Source organism: Rattus norvegicus, chromosome 7 (assembly GCF_036323735.1).
Source record: "Rattus norvegicus strain BN/NHsdMcwi chromosome 7, GRCr8, whole genome shotgun sequence".
In the NCBI taxonomy this organism is placed as follows: Eukaryota; Metazoa; Chordata; class Mammalia; order Rodentia; family Muridae; genus Rattus; species Rattus norvegicus.
Window position 1 is genome coordinate 113,787,232 of NC_086025.1, and position 15,502 is coordinate 113,802,733.

Consider the following 15,502-nt stretch of genomic DNA (forward strand, 5'->3'; position numbering starts at 1 on the left):
TGACTCTGTACCTTGGCTGTCCTCTGTCTTTCTGTCTTTCTGCTGTCTTCTTTCTTCTCCTCTGCATCTCTGATCTGTCCCCTCCCCTCTCCCGTCTCTCCTGTCTCTCTCTGGCCTCCCCCCTCCCATCTCCTGCTCTTGCTAACTCTTTCTCCATCTCTTTGTCCCCTTCTCCTGTGCCTCCCCCCACCCCCGCTCGTTCTACCCCTCTCTATTTATCTGTCCCCACTGTCCCTGTTCCTGTCCTTTCCTTCTGTTGGTTACAGGTGGGCTCCTTCTTCATGATCAACTTGTGCCTCGTTGTCATAGCAACCCAGTTCTCTGAGACCAAGCAACGGGAGCACCGGCTGATGCTGGAGCAACGCCAGCGCTACCTGTCCTCCAGCACGGTGGCCAGTTACGCTGAGCCCGGTGATTGCTATGAGGAGATCTTCCAATATGTCTGTCACATCCTTCGCAAAGCCAAGCGCCGTGCCCTAGGCCTCTACCAGGCCCTGCAGAACCGGCGCCAGGCCATGGGCCCGGGGACACCAGCCCCTGCCAAGCCTGGGCCCCATGCCAAGGAGCCCAGCCACTGCAGTAAGTGGCCTTGACTCTCAAGCTCATGTGCCATGACTCAGGGTCTCATAATGGCAATAGTGCAAGTGTGTCGTGCCTGCTGGGACAAGAAGTGTCCGCATCAGTCAGATGTGGAATCCCCAGTGTTCATTTCAGGCCGTACTGTTTCCTTTATGGCCCGTCCAGAACTCATCTGCTCTGCTCACTTCTTGCCCCAGTCTCTGTCCAACCTGCGTGGCCTCGCCCTCTCCCGGGAGAAATTCTTCCAAGTTTTGCAGGCAAACCATTCCCTTGAACCTATACTTGAAAGTTAAGTGATTTATTCACAGCCTTGCGAGACTAGCTTCCCTCTTTGTGGTCACCCATGTCACTTCTCACGCTGGCCCCCGTGACTGTTCCCTGCTTACCAGCACACCTGAGTAATGACATCAGGCCCCTGGCACAAGGGGCCGTACATATCAGGGCACACCGGGACTCTCGTCCCCATTACTTCTCTCCTCCCTCATGTTTGAGCGGCGCTAGGCTGTTTGTGTAAGTTTGGTGTTTAGCTTAGAAAGGAGGCTCTCTGGGGTGGGTATACAGTTGCTAGTGTGCTTGCAGAGCATGCGTGAAAGCTCTAGTTCAAGCCCCAGCATGGTGGCAATCCTGGAGCTTGGGGCATGGAGCAGGAGGATCAGAAGTTCAAGGGTATCCTTAGCTATTTAGTGAATTTAAGACCAGAGTGGGGTCCACGAGACCCTGTTGCAAGGAGGGAGGGAGGGAGGGAGGGAGGGAGGGAGGGAGGGAGGGAGAAAGAGAGAGAGAGTCTTTAGCTTGTTTCTTTCAATAGCCCCGAGAAAGAGGCAGACTAGAAACCATGTCTCCAGTTTTCAGATGGGAAAATCAAGGCCCAAGGAGATGAGGGAGTCACTTAAGTTGCCCAGTGTGTCCATGTAAGACTCCATATAAGACTCCGTCATATGGAGTGTCAGAGGTGCTGGGCCTTGCAGAGCGTCTTGTCTGTACTCACAGATGCAGACAACCCTAAGAGGAGACCACGGAGCTAGCAGGGAGCTCTGGGTTTAGTCTGCTTTCTCCAAGCTACTGCAGAGAAGTTAGCAGGCCCCGGACTGTTCCTCAGAACAGCTGTGGAGCATGGCACGTCCCGTTGCCCTTGTGACCTTGACCACCCAGATGGGGCCTCCCGTCTCCTCCTCCCGAGCAGGACTCAAGAGATTTGTTAGTTTGTGCCTGTGATTGACGGTTGCCTGGCTGAGGCCCTGGCTGGTCGATTCCACACTCCTAGCTGTCTTATCCTGTCAATCAGAGAGACCAGCAAAGACCAGACAGTTGTCCACTGCCCTCAGACACTAGCCATCTAGATGTGGTTCCAGGTGGCCTGTAGCAGTGAAGAGGAGAGCTGAGGTCTAGGCCAGGCTAGCTCTCACCTTCTGGGGATGCAAGCATAGGGAAGGCCTCTTGCTGTTGCCACTGCCCCTCGGGCTGGAATGCTGTGAAGCCAAGTTTTGCATTTTTTAGTGCTGTGACTTCTCAGGCCTCCGTTCCATCTCCTTTCCTGTGGCCAGTGTTGGTGCAGTCTGAGAAAGGCTTTGATCCTCCAAGGCTGGAGGACGACCCAGGTATCTGGTTGCTTTGTAGTATTCAGAGGCCAACATAGGGAAGTGCAGGCTTTCCCACTTTTCTTTCCCTTTAGTGCTTTCTTTCTTTCTTTCTTTCTCTCTTTCTCTCTTTCTTTCTTTCTTTCTTTCTTTCTTTCTTTCTTTCTTTCTTATTCAAGCAAAATGTATTTATGTTACTATAATATAGGAAAGCACAAAGAAGAAACCAGCCAGGCCATGGTGCCACATGCCTTTAATCTCAGCACTTGGGGAGGGAGAGGCAGCCAGATAGCTCTAAGTTTGAGGCCAGCCTGGACTACATAGTGAGTTCTAGGATAGCCAGGGCTACACAGAGAAAAACTAAAAACTAAGAGAAATTAAAGAGGAGGAGGAGGAGGAAGAAGAAGAGGAGGAGGGAGAAGGAAGAGGAGGAGGAAGAAGAGGAAGAAGAGGAAGAGGAGGAAGAAGAGGAGGAGGAGGAAGAGGAGGAGGGAGAAGGAGGAGGAGGAGGAGGAGGAGGAGGAGGAGGAGGAGGAGGAGGAGGAGGAGGAGGAGGAGGAGGAGAACAACAACAACCACCACCAGCTGCAGGGCTGGTTCCTGACACTTCTTTGAAATGGTTAAATAAGCCCAAGGCCAGCCCAGGGGTTGAAGGTCTCAGGCCTCATCTGCTGTCACCTGTCCTGTTCCCTGTCCCCATCTAGCCTGCTTCTCACTGTTATGGAGGGAATTCCTGGGAGCTCCCAGAGTCGGCCTTGGTCTGGTCTTCCTCCTTTCACACAGATGGGCTGAGGAAAGCCAAAGCCACTATAGCTTCCTCTGAGGGGTGTCCAGACCCGCAGACCCCAGGTCCTCATACCTGTGGGATCCCCATACCTGGGAACGTTTGTTGAGGTCATTGTCAAAGGTGACCAACAGTTAACATGGTCTGAAGGGTGATGAGACTGCCACGTGTTTAATAAGGACAGTCGTCTCAAGGTGGGGTCAGCTCGTTTTATGCAGTGTCCCTGGGGGAGGTGGGGACCTGGTTTGGATACTAATGCCGCCCCCTGTTTGCTTTTCAGAGCTGTGCCCACGACACAGCCCCCTGGACCCCACTCCCCACACACTGGTGCAGCCCATCTCTGCCATTCTGGCCTCTGACCCCAGCAGCTGCCCTCACTGCCAGCACGAGGCAGGCAGGCGGCCCTCTGGCCTGGGCAGCACTGACTCAGGCCAGGAAGGCTCAGGTTCTGGTGGCTCTGCAGAGGCCGAAGCCAATGGGGATGGACCCCAGAGCAGTGAGGATGGGGTCTCCTCGGACCTGGGGAAGGAGGAGGAACAGGAGGACGGGGCAGCCCGACTGTGTGGGGATGTGTGGCGCGAGACACGAGCCAAGCTGCGGGGCATCGTGGACAGCAAGTACTTCAACAGAGGTATCATGATGGCTATCCTGGTGAACACAGTCAGCATGGGCATCGAGCACCACGAACAGGTGAGCGAGGGTTTGGGCCAAGCGGGGGTGGAGAAGCAGGTGTGGAACACTGGGTTCAGGCTGGGCAAGGGTGGCAGGGCACATCCGGGTCTCCCTGATCCTGCATAGCGTAGAGTCTAACCCTTCCATATGGCTTCAGCACTTTGCCCAAGGTCACAGCCAAGGGGCAGATGGTCTGGGGTATCTGCAGGCTGAGAGGATTACGACTGAGGCTTGATGGTGTAGGACTCGGGTTGAGATTCAGGACCCACTGCTTTTCCTCCAAGGCTGCCTGGAAGTCTGCAGTCTGTAGGCCACTCCTGAAGTAACAGCCTGTCAAATCCAGGCTCCACTTGGAATGCCCTTACTCCCTGGCTTTTTGGAGGTGTGGCTTCCTTGGCCGCCTCCTCAGCTTGGTTGGGCTATGCCCAGCCCACTGACCCAAGGTCCCAGAGCTAGCCAGCAGCCCAGCTCGAACCCACTTCCTGTGGCAACATTGATACCCTAGCAGGGTTGGGTTTGGATTCGAAACCCCCCTGGCTTTAGCATCATTGCCATCCGGCAAAGCCCTCTCTGGTACCTGGCGTGGGCCACACTCTTCACGTCTGTTCATTAGCCCACCAAGCAAAGGCTTCATTCAATTTAGTTAAATGTAGCCCCTGGGACTGCCACCAACACTCGGTACTGCAGGCTTGCCAGCTATTCTGACTTAATTAAAAAGATCTTTGGGGAGGGCTGCTGGGTGGGATCTCTGCAGGGGGGAAGCTGGTGAGAGGAGAGGCCTATCCTTTGCCTCAAGGTCCTGGACTGTCAGAACCAGAAACCCAGCAGGGTTTTCCTGCTCTTGGGGAAGGCAGCTGTGGGAAGAGCTGCTCTTGGGCATTTGGCTCTGGTGTCTACACCCTGCTTTACCAGAGTCAGGCACGGTCTCTGGCTTGTTAGAACCAGCCTAGGTGAGAGCCAATTTTTTCACCCTTGGGAATTTAGCAAGCAGTTGTTAAAGAGTTGCTTGTTTGAAATGGGTTATGGAGAAGGTATTTACACTACAGAGATTGGCAGACACTACAAATCAAGGCTTTTGGGTTTACTTGAGCCCCTACTGGTCTCTGACTTCTTGAGGGGTAACCCCTCCAAGGCAACACCACGGTCAAGGCAACTCCAGCCTGCCCTCCGGCCAGTCACGGTCCCTGTATGAGTCTACTCAATTTCTTCTCTAGTTCATATCTCTTGTACTTGCCACATCCACTTGAGCAGTCTTGCTTTCCTTAAAAATTTGGTTTTGGTCAGACATGAAGTGCATGAAGAAGCAGAGGCAGGTAGACCTCTGAGTTTGAGGCTAGCCTGGGCTACACAGAGAAACCCTGCCTTGAAACAACAACAAAACAAACACACAAAAAAAAACCTAAAACATTTGTTTGATCACACCTTTACCCATTGAGCACACTTTCTACGTCTGCCAGAGCCTTTCTCTTCCTTTGGGACAGCAGACGTCATGTGATGCTGAAGTCACCTCTTACCTGGAGTCCCTACCTGGTTGGAAGAGGCTCCTGTCAGTTGGAGGGTCTACCCTGATCTCCTCATCTGCAACCTCAACAGAGAGATATCTCCCCTTAGGGCTATCTTAAGGCTTACTAGGAACCTATTAAGCCCCAGGCCCAGAGAGAGCAGGGTGTCCCCAAGTCCTCATAATATTTCCCAAGCTAGTGTTAGTCACTGCTTCCTGTTTTCACACCTGGAAGGCCACACTGCTCAGAGGCCATGTTGTTTGTTTACGACCTGAGCTCCAGCCCTGTTTCTGCAGCTGACTGGGTTGGCCCTGGGAAAGTCATATGCTTACCTAGCTGGATATCTACTGATAAGCCAGACGCTCCCCAGAGAGGCAGATGTGCAGATTCTCGTGTCTAGTAGGCATCTAAGACTCCGCCATTACTAACAGGTCTTTTGTTCGAGCCTTCTGCCATCAGCCTGGGTAAGTTTACCATCCACTGTCTGGAGCCTCAAAAATTAATTAAAGAAGAAGCTAGGAGGAGGAGGAGGAGGAAGAGGCATTTTTAAACCGTTCTTTTTAAAGCAGCACCGAGTGGCAGCCATTGTTCAGCGGAGCTCTGTGCAGGGCCTGTTGGTATTTTTGTTCCTCGCCCTGGACTCTCAGACATCTCTCTGCGGGGAAACTGATCCGCCCCCGGGTTTATTTTGAGCATCCCTCACTGAGGTGGCACCCACAGTGAGAGGTGGTCCAGGGTTGCAGATGGTGTGCAGGAAGGAAGGGGAGAGTATCATGGAATCCTTCCCTGCTACCTCCACTGGGCCCTGCATCCCACCAGGCCCTGCAGAGAACTCTGCATCACTGCAAGGGGACAGGCGGTCATGTCCTGGCTTGTCACCCCTGCCTCCCTAATTATAGGGAGCTCAGTCCAGATGCTCATGGCCTTTAGCATGGCCACTGCTCCTCCAATAATGGAGAGCTGTCACCAGTAACAATTTGTTCAGGCTCCATATGCAGTGGACATTCCTTATCGTGACTGGCCTCGGAGGAAGTGACCGGTGAAAGGGCCTCAGCCAGTCAGGGACTGGCATGCGTCTCATGAAGAGAGAGAGACAATGCCCCAGAAGGGCAGGGTGAGCCTTGATGGCAGAGCACTTGCCCAGCATGTCCTAGGTTCTGTTCCCATTACTAAAAAGAAGAAATTCCCAGGGGCCTTCAGGAGATTTGAGAAGTCCACATCCCCTGGGTAATCTCTGATTGAATTGTGTGACCATCAAAGGGGTCGGGTCACCTTGGCTTCATAGAAGTCCCGGAAGGCAAACAGGTATGTGTCTCATCCCCACTGGGAAGATGGGGAAACTAACTGAGGAAGGTGCATAGGCTGCCCAAGTGACTTGGCACACAGCTAGCAGTGCTGGCTCTGGGGGGCAGAGGGTAGCCGTGGATGATGACAACAGAGGTAGGTCCCAGGCCAGGAAGGTACTTAGTTTCTGCCTTAGAGTCTCTGACTAGAGCTGGGACTCCTCTCAAACTAGGCTGGGCCACCCTGAAGCCTCACCTTGGCCTCAGTGAAAGGAAGAGTTTTTCATGGAGTGGACAGCAGAGGAGATCCCCCAAGGCTTAGGGCTGCTACCGGACTCCGGGATGTTTTTGGTTCCAGCTCCCAGGGGAATGTGTTCAAGGCTTCCCTACTCATGGGTGACTCAAAGCTCACTGTGTAGTCCCTAGTACGTAACCTGAGTTTATGGTGACTCTGGGAAGATGGGATGGATCTTAAAGGATTAAAGCCATCAGTTAGACAAGGACAAGGGAGGGGCAGGACCCAGAGCTTTCAGGAAGGATGCGTGTGGAGGGTGTGGTGGGTGGGCAGTCCAGGGGGCAAGGAGGGCTTCTTATCCACTGAGGGCCTCAAGGACACTTCTCAGCACAGTGGAGAGCCATGGGAGGCATGTAAGAAGGGAAATGATGTCTGAGGCAAACTTTTCCTAAAATGTGGCCAGGTGATGGCACGTGGTTCAGAGCGGAGGGAAGAGACATGACTCCAGAGAGGACTCCACCTTGGCCTGGTCATGAGCAGTAACTTCTGTTTGAGCCACGCCCTTCCTGTTAAATGTGTAGACAAGATTGGAGCTCAAATGACTGGCATATAGACTTTGCACGCCGCCTCGGGGAGGAACTTAGCTGACACCGGACATCTTTGTCACCACAGAGCTAGGCTGGGAATGAGAGTTTCCTGGACTGATTCAAGGACCTTCGTGTGCCCTTTCATCTATCCCTGTAGAAGTGGCCTGAGACTGGACAGCCTGGGGCCACTAAGCCCAGGGGCATTGGGCTAGGATGAGCCCCCTGTGCCTTCTAGATGTGAGCTGGTAGTTTCTGACCTGGCCCACCTGTTCTTTCACAGGGTACATGTTGGGCATCCCTGATGGACTTCTTACTGTCTGTTGTCTGTCTGCTGTGACTTTTATGCTGTTTCTCCTTTCTTAGAGTCTCTCTGACATCTGCCATGTCACTTTGTCTCAGTCAAACCCCACTTTCCTTCCTAAAATAGGATTTCATGTAGCCTAGGCTGGCCGTGGACTCAATATGTAGCCAACAACGACCTTGAATTTCTGATTCTTCTGCCTCCAACCTCTGGAGTGCTGCGATTACAGGTGCATGCTACCATAATAGATAGGTTAATGAGGTGCTGGTGATTGCACTTGGGACCCTCATGCATGTTAGACAAGCACTCTACTCACTGAGCTACACCCCACGAGCACTTTCTCTATGTCTAGCACGGCTTTTGCTCACCATCATCTGTCCGTGGTCCATCCTGGTCCCATTTCTGTTCCTCTCTGCATCTCCCGCCTCATCCCTTTCACTGACTCCACCCTCACCCCTGACCCCGCCCATCCTGGCCCCGCCCCCGCCCCAACCCCCCTGGCCTCCCACTTGTCTTGTCTATATTCATCTGTCTGCCTCTCTCCAGCCTGCCTCTCTCCCGGAAAAAATGCTCTTGGGAGTGATGGATGGTCCGTTAGAGAAAGATTAACAGGTGTGCGATGCCTGGAAAAACAGCTGTTGCGGGGGAGGAGGGAGGCGAGCTACTGACCTTTCTGAAGCTCCGTGGCTACAGCCCGGTTGGAGGGAACACGTACGCATTGTGTGGGTGCACACAGCTGAGAGCCAGCGGATGGCCAGCTTGGACCCCGTCAGCTGCTACCCTTCTCATCTCGGATTATCTGACTCCGGTGGGCTGCGTGAGCTGCATCGGAGTCCTTCCCACCCACACCCTCCCAGGGTCCTGCTCCCTTTGCATTTTGAGAGTCAAATGTAATTACAGATGGAAATGGGGCCCTCTCCTTTTATCTGGGCTTGAGAGGAACTGGCGGCTTTATTGGATTTCCCAGGCACTAGATGGGAAGCTGGTGGCTGGATAATTTTTTTCTTTCTTCTTGTAAGCCATATGGGATCAAAGTTAGACCCCTGGGGTTCTCTGCTTCTCTGCAGAAGGGGGGGGGGTGGAAGGGCTGGGTGTGGAGTTAGGGTGCAGACAAGCAGGAGATGGCTTGCTGTTGTGGTACCCTCCTGTCACCCAGCTCTTACCCTGGCTGGGAGTTTGGCTCTGTTACCCTTCTCTGCTCCCCTGTGTCACCAGCTCTCTCCTCTTGGCTCCCCAACACTGTCCCCCAAACCATACTCAGCGAGTGTTAGTGAGTACTGGCTTGCTTTGTTTTAGGGTGATTCGTGGGACTCTGCCACTGAGAGGGGGCATCTCTCTTGCAGGAACACATGTTCTAGCACATGGCTCTTGGAAGATCTGTGTAACACGTTCAGGAGTGAACAAATGAATGAGTGAGCGAGCAAGCCGGTTCAGGCAGGATTTCTATGTACTGCAATGGAGTCTGCTATTCTTACTGGGTAGTTCCGCACAAGCCAGTCCCACCACCCAGCCAGTTTCCTTACTTGTCAAATGGCCTATGAGGCTTCGAGGTTCAGGGAAGGAGGGATGCGTAGCCATTCCTTTTCAAGGATTCAGGCAGAGCCATTGCTGTCCCCTTGACCGTAAGCCAGAACCCTCTGTGTGAGGGAGGAGAACAGAGGGACAGAGGTTCCTTGCCTGACCCTCAGCCAGAGACTGGGAGTCTATGAGGCCATGTAACTCTCTACTTGTGGCTATAAGAGGAAGTCTCAGAGGCAGGGGCCATGCCTAGAACCATTTTCTTTACCCCATGGCATGATCTGTTTCAAAGCAGGGTTCTAAATGGTGCCATTTGCAAGCTCTTGTCTGCCTCTTAAAATCCTGAGAGACATAAATCCAGGGGTAGAGGGAGGCCTGTGGCTGAAAAACGGGGGACCTGGGGTCACCGGCTAGTGACATGATCTTCTTGGTGGGTGTTCTCCGAGAGCCACTGTGGAGATGTCCTGTTCCTAGTGCTATTTCTAGCATGTAGCAGGTGCCCTTCTTTGTCCTCCATTTCCTGGCATTGTGGGAAAGGCTGACTCACCTGTAACCCTGGTGGTATAATGTCTCCTAGTGCACAGTTCCAGCACCATGCCTGGGCTGCCTGACTCTCTAGTAGACAGCCCACCTGCCCTACAGGATCTAAAGGCAGCACAAAGTCTTACAGACCATGGTGCAAGTCTAAGGGACTCACCAGGGTCACACGTTCTCCGTCCCCACCTCCCGCAGCCCGAGGAGCTGACCAACATCCTGGAGATCTGCAATGTGGTCTTCACCAGTATGTTTGCCCTGGAGATGATCCTGAAACTGGCCGCCTTTGGGCTCTTCGACTACCTGCGGAACCCTTACAACATCTTTGACAGCATCATCGTCATCATCAGGTAACAAACAGCACCGCCACCCCGAAGCTGAGTAGCAGAAGTGAGGGCCTCCACCCCGAGCAGCAGAGGAAACCTCTGAGCAACAAAGGAAACCGTTACGGGCAGGCAGTTATCAAAATACTGAATAAACTGGTGGTTTAGTAATATATGCTTCTGCACGAGTGTGCTCAGTAGAGGTGGCAGTGAGTCTGAGGCCACCGGAGTTGCAAATGTGGGGGTTGGAAACACAGGAATAACTATTGCAACACGAAGATATTAGCTACTTTGATTGCCCAGGAAGTCATGGCTGTGGCTGATTCTCTGGTTTGTTGTTTACATTCATAATCAAAAGAAGTGTGCGACCTCAATCAGAGGTTAGTGACACTCAGACTTGCAAGACTAGACACAGACTGTCACCTTTTTCCTTCACACACGCGCACGAACCCATGCATGTGAGTGCGTGCGCAGGTCAGAGGGCAATTTTGCAGGAGTCATTTCTCCTATTGTGTGGGTCCTAAGGATTGAACTCAGGTCATCAGGTTTGGTGGCAAGCTTCTCTAGCTGCTGAGTCATTTCCTCAGCTCTAGCCACAGGCTTCTTAATGCCAGATCCATGGGCTCATGACTGAGAAACCCTGTTTTAGGGGCTGCTGTGAAGTAGCACCCAACGCTGTTTGTTAGATGGATGGATGGATGGATGGATGATGTCAGCTGCTTCCGTTTTCCTTACCCTCTCTGCTTCTTCCATCTTCCCGTCTCCTTGGCCACCCACTGACCCTCTCTGCCTCCCCCATACTGGCTGCAGCATCTGGGAAATCGTGGGGCAGGCAGACGGTGGCCTGTCTGTGCTGCGCACCTTCCGGTTGCTGCGGGTGCTGAAGCTGGTGCGCTTCATGCCGGCGCTGCGGCGCCAGCTCGTGGTGCTCATGAAGACCATGGACAACGTGGCCACCTTCTGCATGCTACTCATGCTGTTCATCTTCATCTTCAGGTGAGCCCCACCCCCTGCTGGGGGCTAGAGGGGGTGAGCTCCACCCACTGCTGGGGGCTATGGGATGTGAGCCCCACCCACTGCTGGGGACTTTGGTGAGCCCCACCCCCTGTTGGGGGCTAGAGGGGGTGAGCTCCACCCACTGCTGGGGGCTATGGGATGTGAGCTCCACCCACTGCTGGAGGGCTACGGGTGAACCCTATCCCCTGCTAGGGGCTACAGGTTTGAGCCTGGGACTGGCGGCTGGTGGAAGATCCAGGGACAAAGTTGCCAGGACCTGGCTGTGAATCCGAGCATCCAACCCAACGGCTCTGGAAAGTCTCTGAGCCTTGACATTCCCCTCTATTAGCAAGGGCTTTAGATTTACCTCTATCCTGGTCCTGGGTGGTCTTGGGAGTAGCGGAGAGCTGAGGGTGATATGACCCTTGAGCCACCTCCTTCCTTTTCTTAGCATCCTTGGGATGCATATCTTTGGCTGCAAATTCAGCCTCCGCACGGACACGGGAGACACCGTTCCTGACAGGAAGAACTTCGATTCCTTACTGTGGGCCATCGTCACAGTGTTCCAGGTGAGCGGCAGCAGAACGTTCATGGTTTTCAGGGGAGAGACATCTAGACAGCAGGTCTGGGGGCGGCTGAGGCTGATGGGAGGGCTGTGCTTGGGAGGGCTGGGACTGGGCCTGGACCAGGGCTGAACTGTGTCCTTCTCAACAGATCCTCACTCAGGAGGACTGGAACGTTGTCCTGTACAATGGCATGGCCTCCACCACCCCCTGGGCCTCCCTCTATTTTGTTGCCCTCATGACCTTTGGCAACTACGTTCTCTTCAATCTCCTGGTGGCTATCCTGGTAGAGGGTTTCCAGGCTGAGGTAATTATAACGCTGGGCTAGTCACTGAGCAGGAGACAGGGAGCCTGGCAGGGGGATAGTGTACCTTGAAACTTCAGCAGGTAATAGTCCTTCAAAATAGAGCAGCCAATGAGGCATGAGCTTCCCGTCCCAGGTAGCTTGGGAATAGAGGATCCCCCATTAACCCCCATCAGGAGCCTCCAAGATCTGGGTTTCTAGAGCCTTGCTTCTTCCTCTGTACTGTTGGGCTTTGAGGAATGCTGGAAATCAGGGAGACTGGGCTTTGTGGCCAAAATCTTTATTAGCCTCTTGTGTCCCTGTTTCTAATCCAGTTTTCCCACCCGTAAAAGGAGGATGGGAGGGGCCATAGAAAAAACCCAAGGGTGGGCTAGGAAAAGGCAGAGCTCACCTGTTCTAATGTGAACTCATCTCCCAGGGTGATGCTAATCGTTCCTACTCTGATGAGGACCAGAGCTCATCCAATTTGGAGGAGTTTGACAAGCTCCCAGAGGGCCTGGACAACAGTAGAGGTAAACACACTTGTACTTTCCACTCAGGGTCAGGAACTCTCCGTAGATTCCCAGATGGCACAGTGGCTTCCCCATGGAGCCTTGACCCAGGGACCCATGGACTGCTACCGACTTGTCTGGTTTTTTGTTTTACAATTATATCTGAAAGAGATGCTTGGTCTCAGAAACAATCATGAACCTCCTGGGTTCCCCTGGAAACTCACCTGCTTCCCTTTCTACATGGGGCTCTGAGTTACAGCCACAATGTCTTTGTATGTAGCCTAGGTTCAGGTCATGTCTGATACCACTAGGTAGCCTTTTCCAACCAAGCTCAGTATCCATGGTAACCCAAGAGGACAGTCCCTCCCTATGCGCATGTGGGTGAGGTGCCCTAGCATGGCGGTCTAGGTTGGTTCCAGAACAGAAGGGAAGGGTTCATGAGAACCCTTACAGGCAGGAAGGAAGAAGACACATGAAGTAGGCACCAGCCTCCAGGATTTCCTGATGGAGGACATCTCACCAGAAAAGCTCTCCATCTAAATACAACCACTTCTGATTGTTTCATGGCTTCCTCTGTCTGTCTGTCTGTCTGTCTGTCTGTCTGTCGTCTTCATCTCACACCTCCAGATCTCAAGCTCTGCCCAATACCCATGACACCCAATGGACACCTGGACCCTAGCCTCCCTCTGGGTGCGCATCTGGGTCCTGCTGGTACCATGGGTACTGCCCCCCGCCTCTCACTGCAGCCAGACCCGGTACTGGTGGCCCTAGACTCTCGGAAAAGCAGTGTCATGTCCCTGGGCAGGATGAGCTATGATCAGCGATCCTTGGTGAGTCCTGTGATGGATGCTCATTGCTGGAGGTGGGGGGCACTGAAGGACTGTGGCACCAGTACCCTGGTGAGGGTACCACACTATCTCTAGTCTGAACCAGGTCTGTGTTAATGACAATCTTAGCTGCTTTGGACCAGAACTGGAACAAAAGAGTGGGGTCTGGTGGAGAGACATAGGATTTCATCTTGGCAGCAGTGTACAGACTTTGGGGGGTGGAGCCAACTTAGAGCTTTAGTCTGGCCTCTGCCACCTCTGAGCTGTGTAAAAGCGATCAAATTATCATCTATCCCTGAGCCTCTGCTTCCTTACCTGGAAAGCTGATCCTTATTTGCTATATGCTTTTCTCAAGAGAAGGGGCTTTAGTCTGAGCCATACATCAGAACGGGTGGAGTCCCTCTAACATGGTGTCCAGGATGTTTGGGTCTTGGTGCTAGATTATGGCGTGGGTGGCTGCTGATCCAAGTCCGGCTCTTTCCGCAGTCCAGCTCCCGGAGCTCCTACTACGGGCCCTGGGGCCGCAGTGGGACCTGGGCTAGCCGCCGCTCCAGCTGGAACAGCCTGAAACACAAGCCGCCCTCAGCTGAGCATGAGTCCTTACTGTCTGGGGAGGGTGGAGGTAGCTGCGTCAGGGCCTGTGAAGGCGCCCGGGAGGAGGCGCCAACTCGCACCGCACCCCTGCATGCTCCACACACGCACCACGCGCACCATGGACCCCACCTGGCACACCGTCACCGACACCACCGCCGGACTCTGTCCCTTGATACCAGGGACTCTGTTGACCTGGGAGAGCTGGTGCCCGTGGTGGGTGCCCACTCACGGGCCGCTTGGAGGGGGGCGGGTCAGGCCCCTGGGCACGAGGACTGCAATGGCAGAATGCCCAACATAGCCAAGGATGTCTTCACCAAGATGGATGACTGCCGCGACCGCGGGGAGGACGAGGAGGAGATCGACTATGTGAGTAGGGAATGCTACACCCATAAAAGCAGTCTATAGGGCTGAAAGAGGATCTAAGGCTTTAGGTAGTACAGGCGTGGTGGGTGGGGCTGAGGGTGGAGTCAGAACTGTCCGCATCTAACTTACTCTGTCACCAATCCTTCCTTGTTGGGAGTTGGGAGAGAGTTCGGCGTGCCCCCAGTTTGTTGGTTGGCAGAGTGGGAAGAGATGGGCCGCTCTGTGCAGCACCAACCGCAGGACCCAGTTCTTTGCCTTACCAGACCCTGTGTTTCCGGGTCCGCAAGATGATTGATGTGTACAAGCCGGACTGGTGCGAAGTCCGCGAGGACTGGTCGGTCTACCTCTTCTCCCCCGAGAACAAGTGAGTAGTGGCTGTCTGGGAGTGAGGGACAGAGGAGGAGGGCGGCATGTCTGGGAGTTCTCTACCAAGCTGGGCAGGACACCTCCCCATGACGCATAGAGGAGGGTCTCCAAGGGAAGGGGCGGGTTTAGATGTCCCTCTGGGGCTTTCCTGAGAATCTCTTTTGTTTTTAAGCCAGCTCCATGCTGGGAGTAAGGCTGGACGGATCCACAGGCAGCCTGAAAGCTCAGATGGAGTCCTTTCTTTCCATCAGAAGGCTTCCAGGAAGACACCTTGGTGTTGGTGTTGAAGGCAGATGGCTGACCTCATTATCTAGGTGTATGTTTGGGGAGGAGGCTCCAGTTAGGTACCTTAGGCAGATGTTGAATGGGTACAGGAAGGGAGAGGGATCCCTTTCTCCAAGCCATCAAGCCCTGAGTATATATTGTGGTCCTGTCTTCCTTCTGGTCAGAGTGGGAGGCAAACTGAGTCTCCTGGGGGTTCCTTGACTTCCACCCAGGTTCCGGATCCTGTGTCAGACTATCATTGCTCACAAGCTTTTTGACTACGTGGTCTTGGCCTTTATCTTCCTCAACTGTATCACCATTGCTCTGGAGAGACCCCAGATTGAAGCTGGTAGCACTGTGAGTGGCTGCAGCCCTGGGACTGGGCAGAGGGCCAGATATTAACAATGGTGGGGGAGCCCAGGGAGAGCTCAGCCAAGCTAGGAGATGGGGTGAGGAAGGGAAGGGAAGGGGGAGGGGGAGGGGGACAGGAGAGGGAGGGGAGGGAGAGAACATAGGAAGCTTGCCTATTCCAGGGAAAGGTCTCTAGATCTGAAAAATGGTGGCTGTAGTGGCTGCCCCTGGCTGAAGCAGAGTCTGACAGGGTACAAGAGCAATTGTGGAAGACTTGGACTTGGTTTCTCCCACTCTTTCAGGAGCGCATCTTCCTCACGGTGTCTAACTACATCTTCACAGCCATCTTCGTGGGCGAGATGACACTGAAGGTTGTTCTAGGCTTCACTGGGATCTTTCCCACCCCACCTGAAGCCCCTGGCCTAGGCCTCACCTTTATTGCTGGCCTGGTCCTCAGGAATATTCCATAGATCTCAGAGGTCCACTCC

General features: G+C 53.7%; 1 protein-coding gene across 5 annotated transcripts in view; it reads left to right on the plus strand.

Moving 5' to 3' along the window:
• Window positions 1-15,502, plus strand: part of Cacna1i (calcium voltage-gated channel subunit alpha1 I) — a 111,405-nt gene that overhangs the window by 70,966 nt on the left and 24,937 nt on the right. For all 5 annotated transcript variants that reach the window (NM_020084.4, XM_063264170.1, XM_063264168.1 and 2 more), the window contains exons 9-20: window positions 267-579; window positions 3,221-3,630; window positions 9,771-9,922; window positions 10,706-10,891; window positions 11,343-11,460; window positions 11,606-11,761; window positions 12,177-12,270; window positions 12,877-13,079; window positions 13,563-14,036; window positions 14,297-14,397; window positions 14,897-15,020; window positions 15,317-15,385. In NM_020084.4, coding sequence (NP_064469.4) covers window positions 267-579; window positions 3,221-3,630; window positions 9,771-9,922; window positions 10,706-10,891; window positions 11,343-11,460; window positions 11,606-11,761; window positions 12,177-12,270; window positions 12,877-13,079; window positions 13,563-14,036; window positions 14,297-14,397; window positions 14,897-15,020; window positions 15,317-15,385 — 2,400 coding nt within the window. The remainder of the gene's footprint in view (window positions 1-266; window positions 580-3,220; window positions 3,631-9,770; window positions 9,923-10,705; window positions 10,892-11,342; window positions 11,461-11,605; window positions 11,762-12,176; window positions 12,271-12,876; window positions 13,080-13,562; window positions 14,037-14,296; window positions 14,398-14,896; window positions 15,021-15,316; window positions 15,386-15,502) is intronic.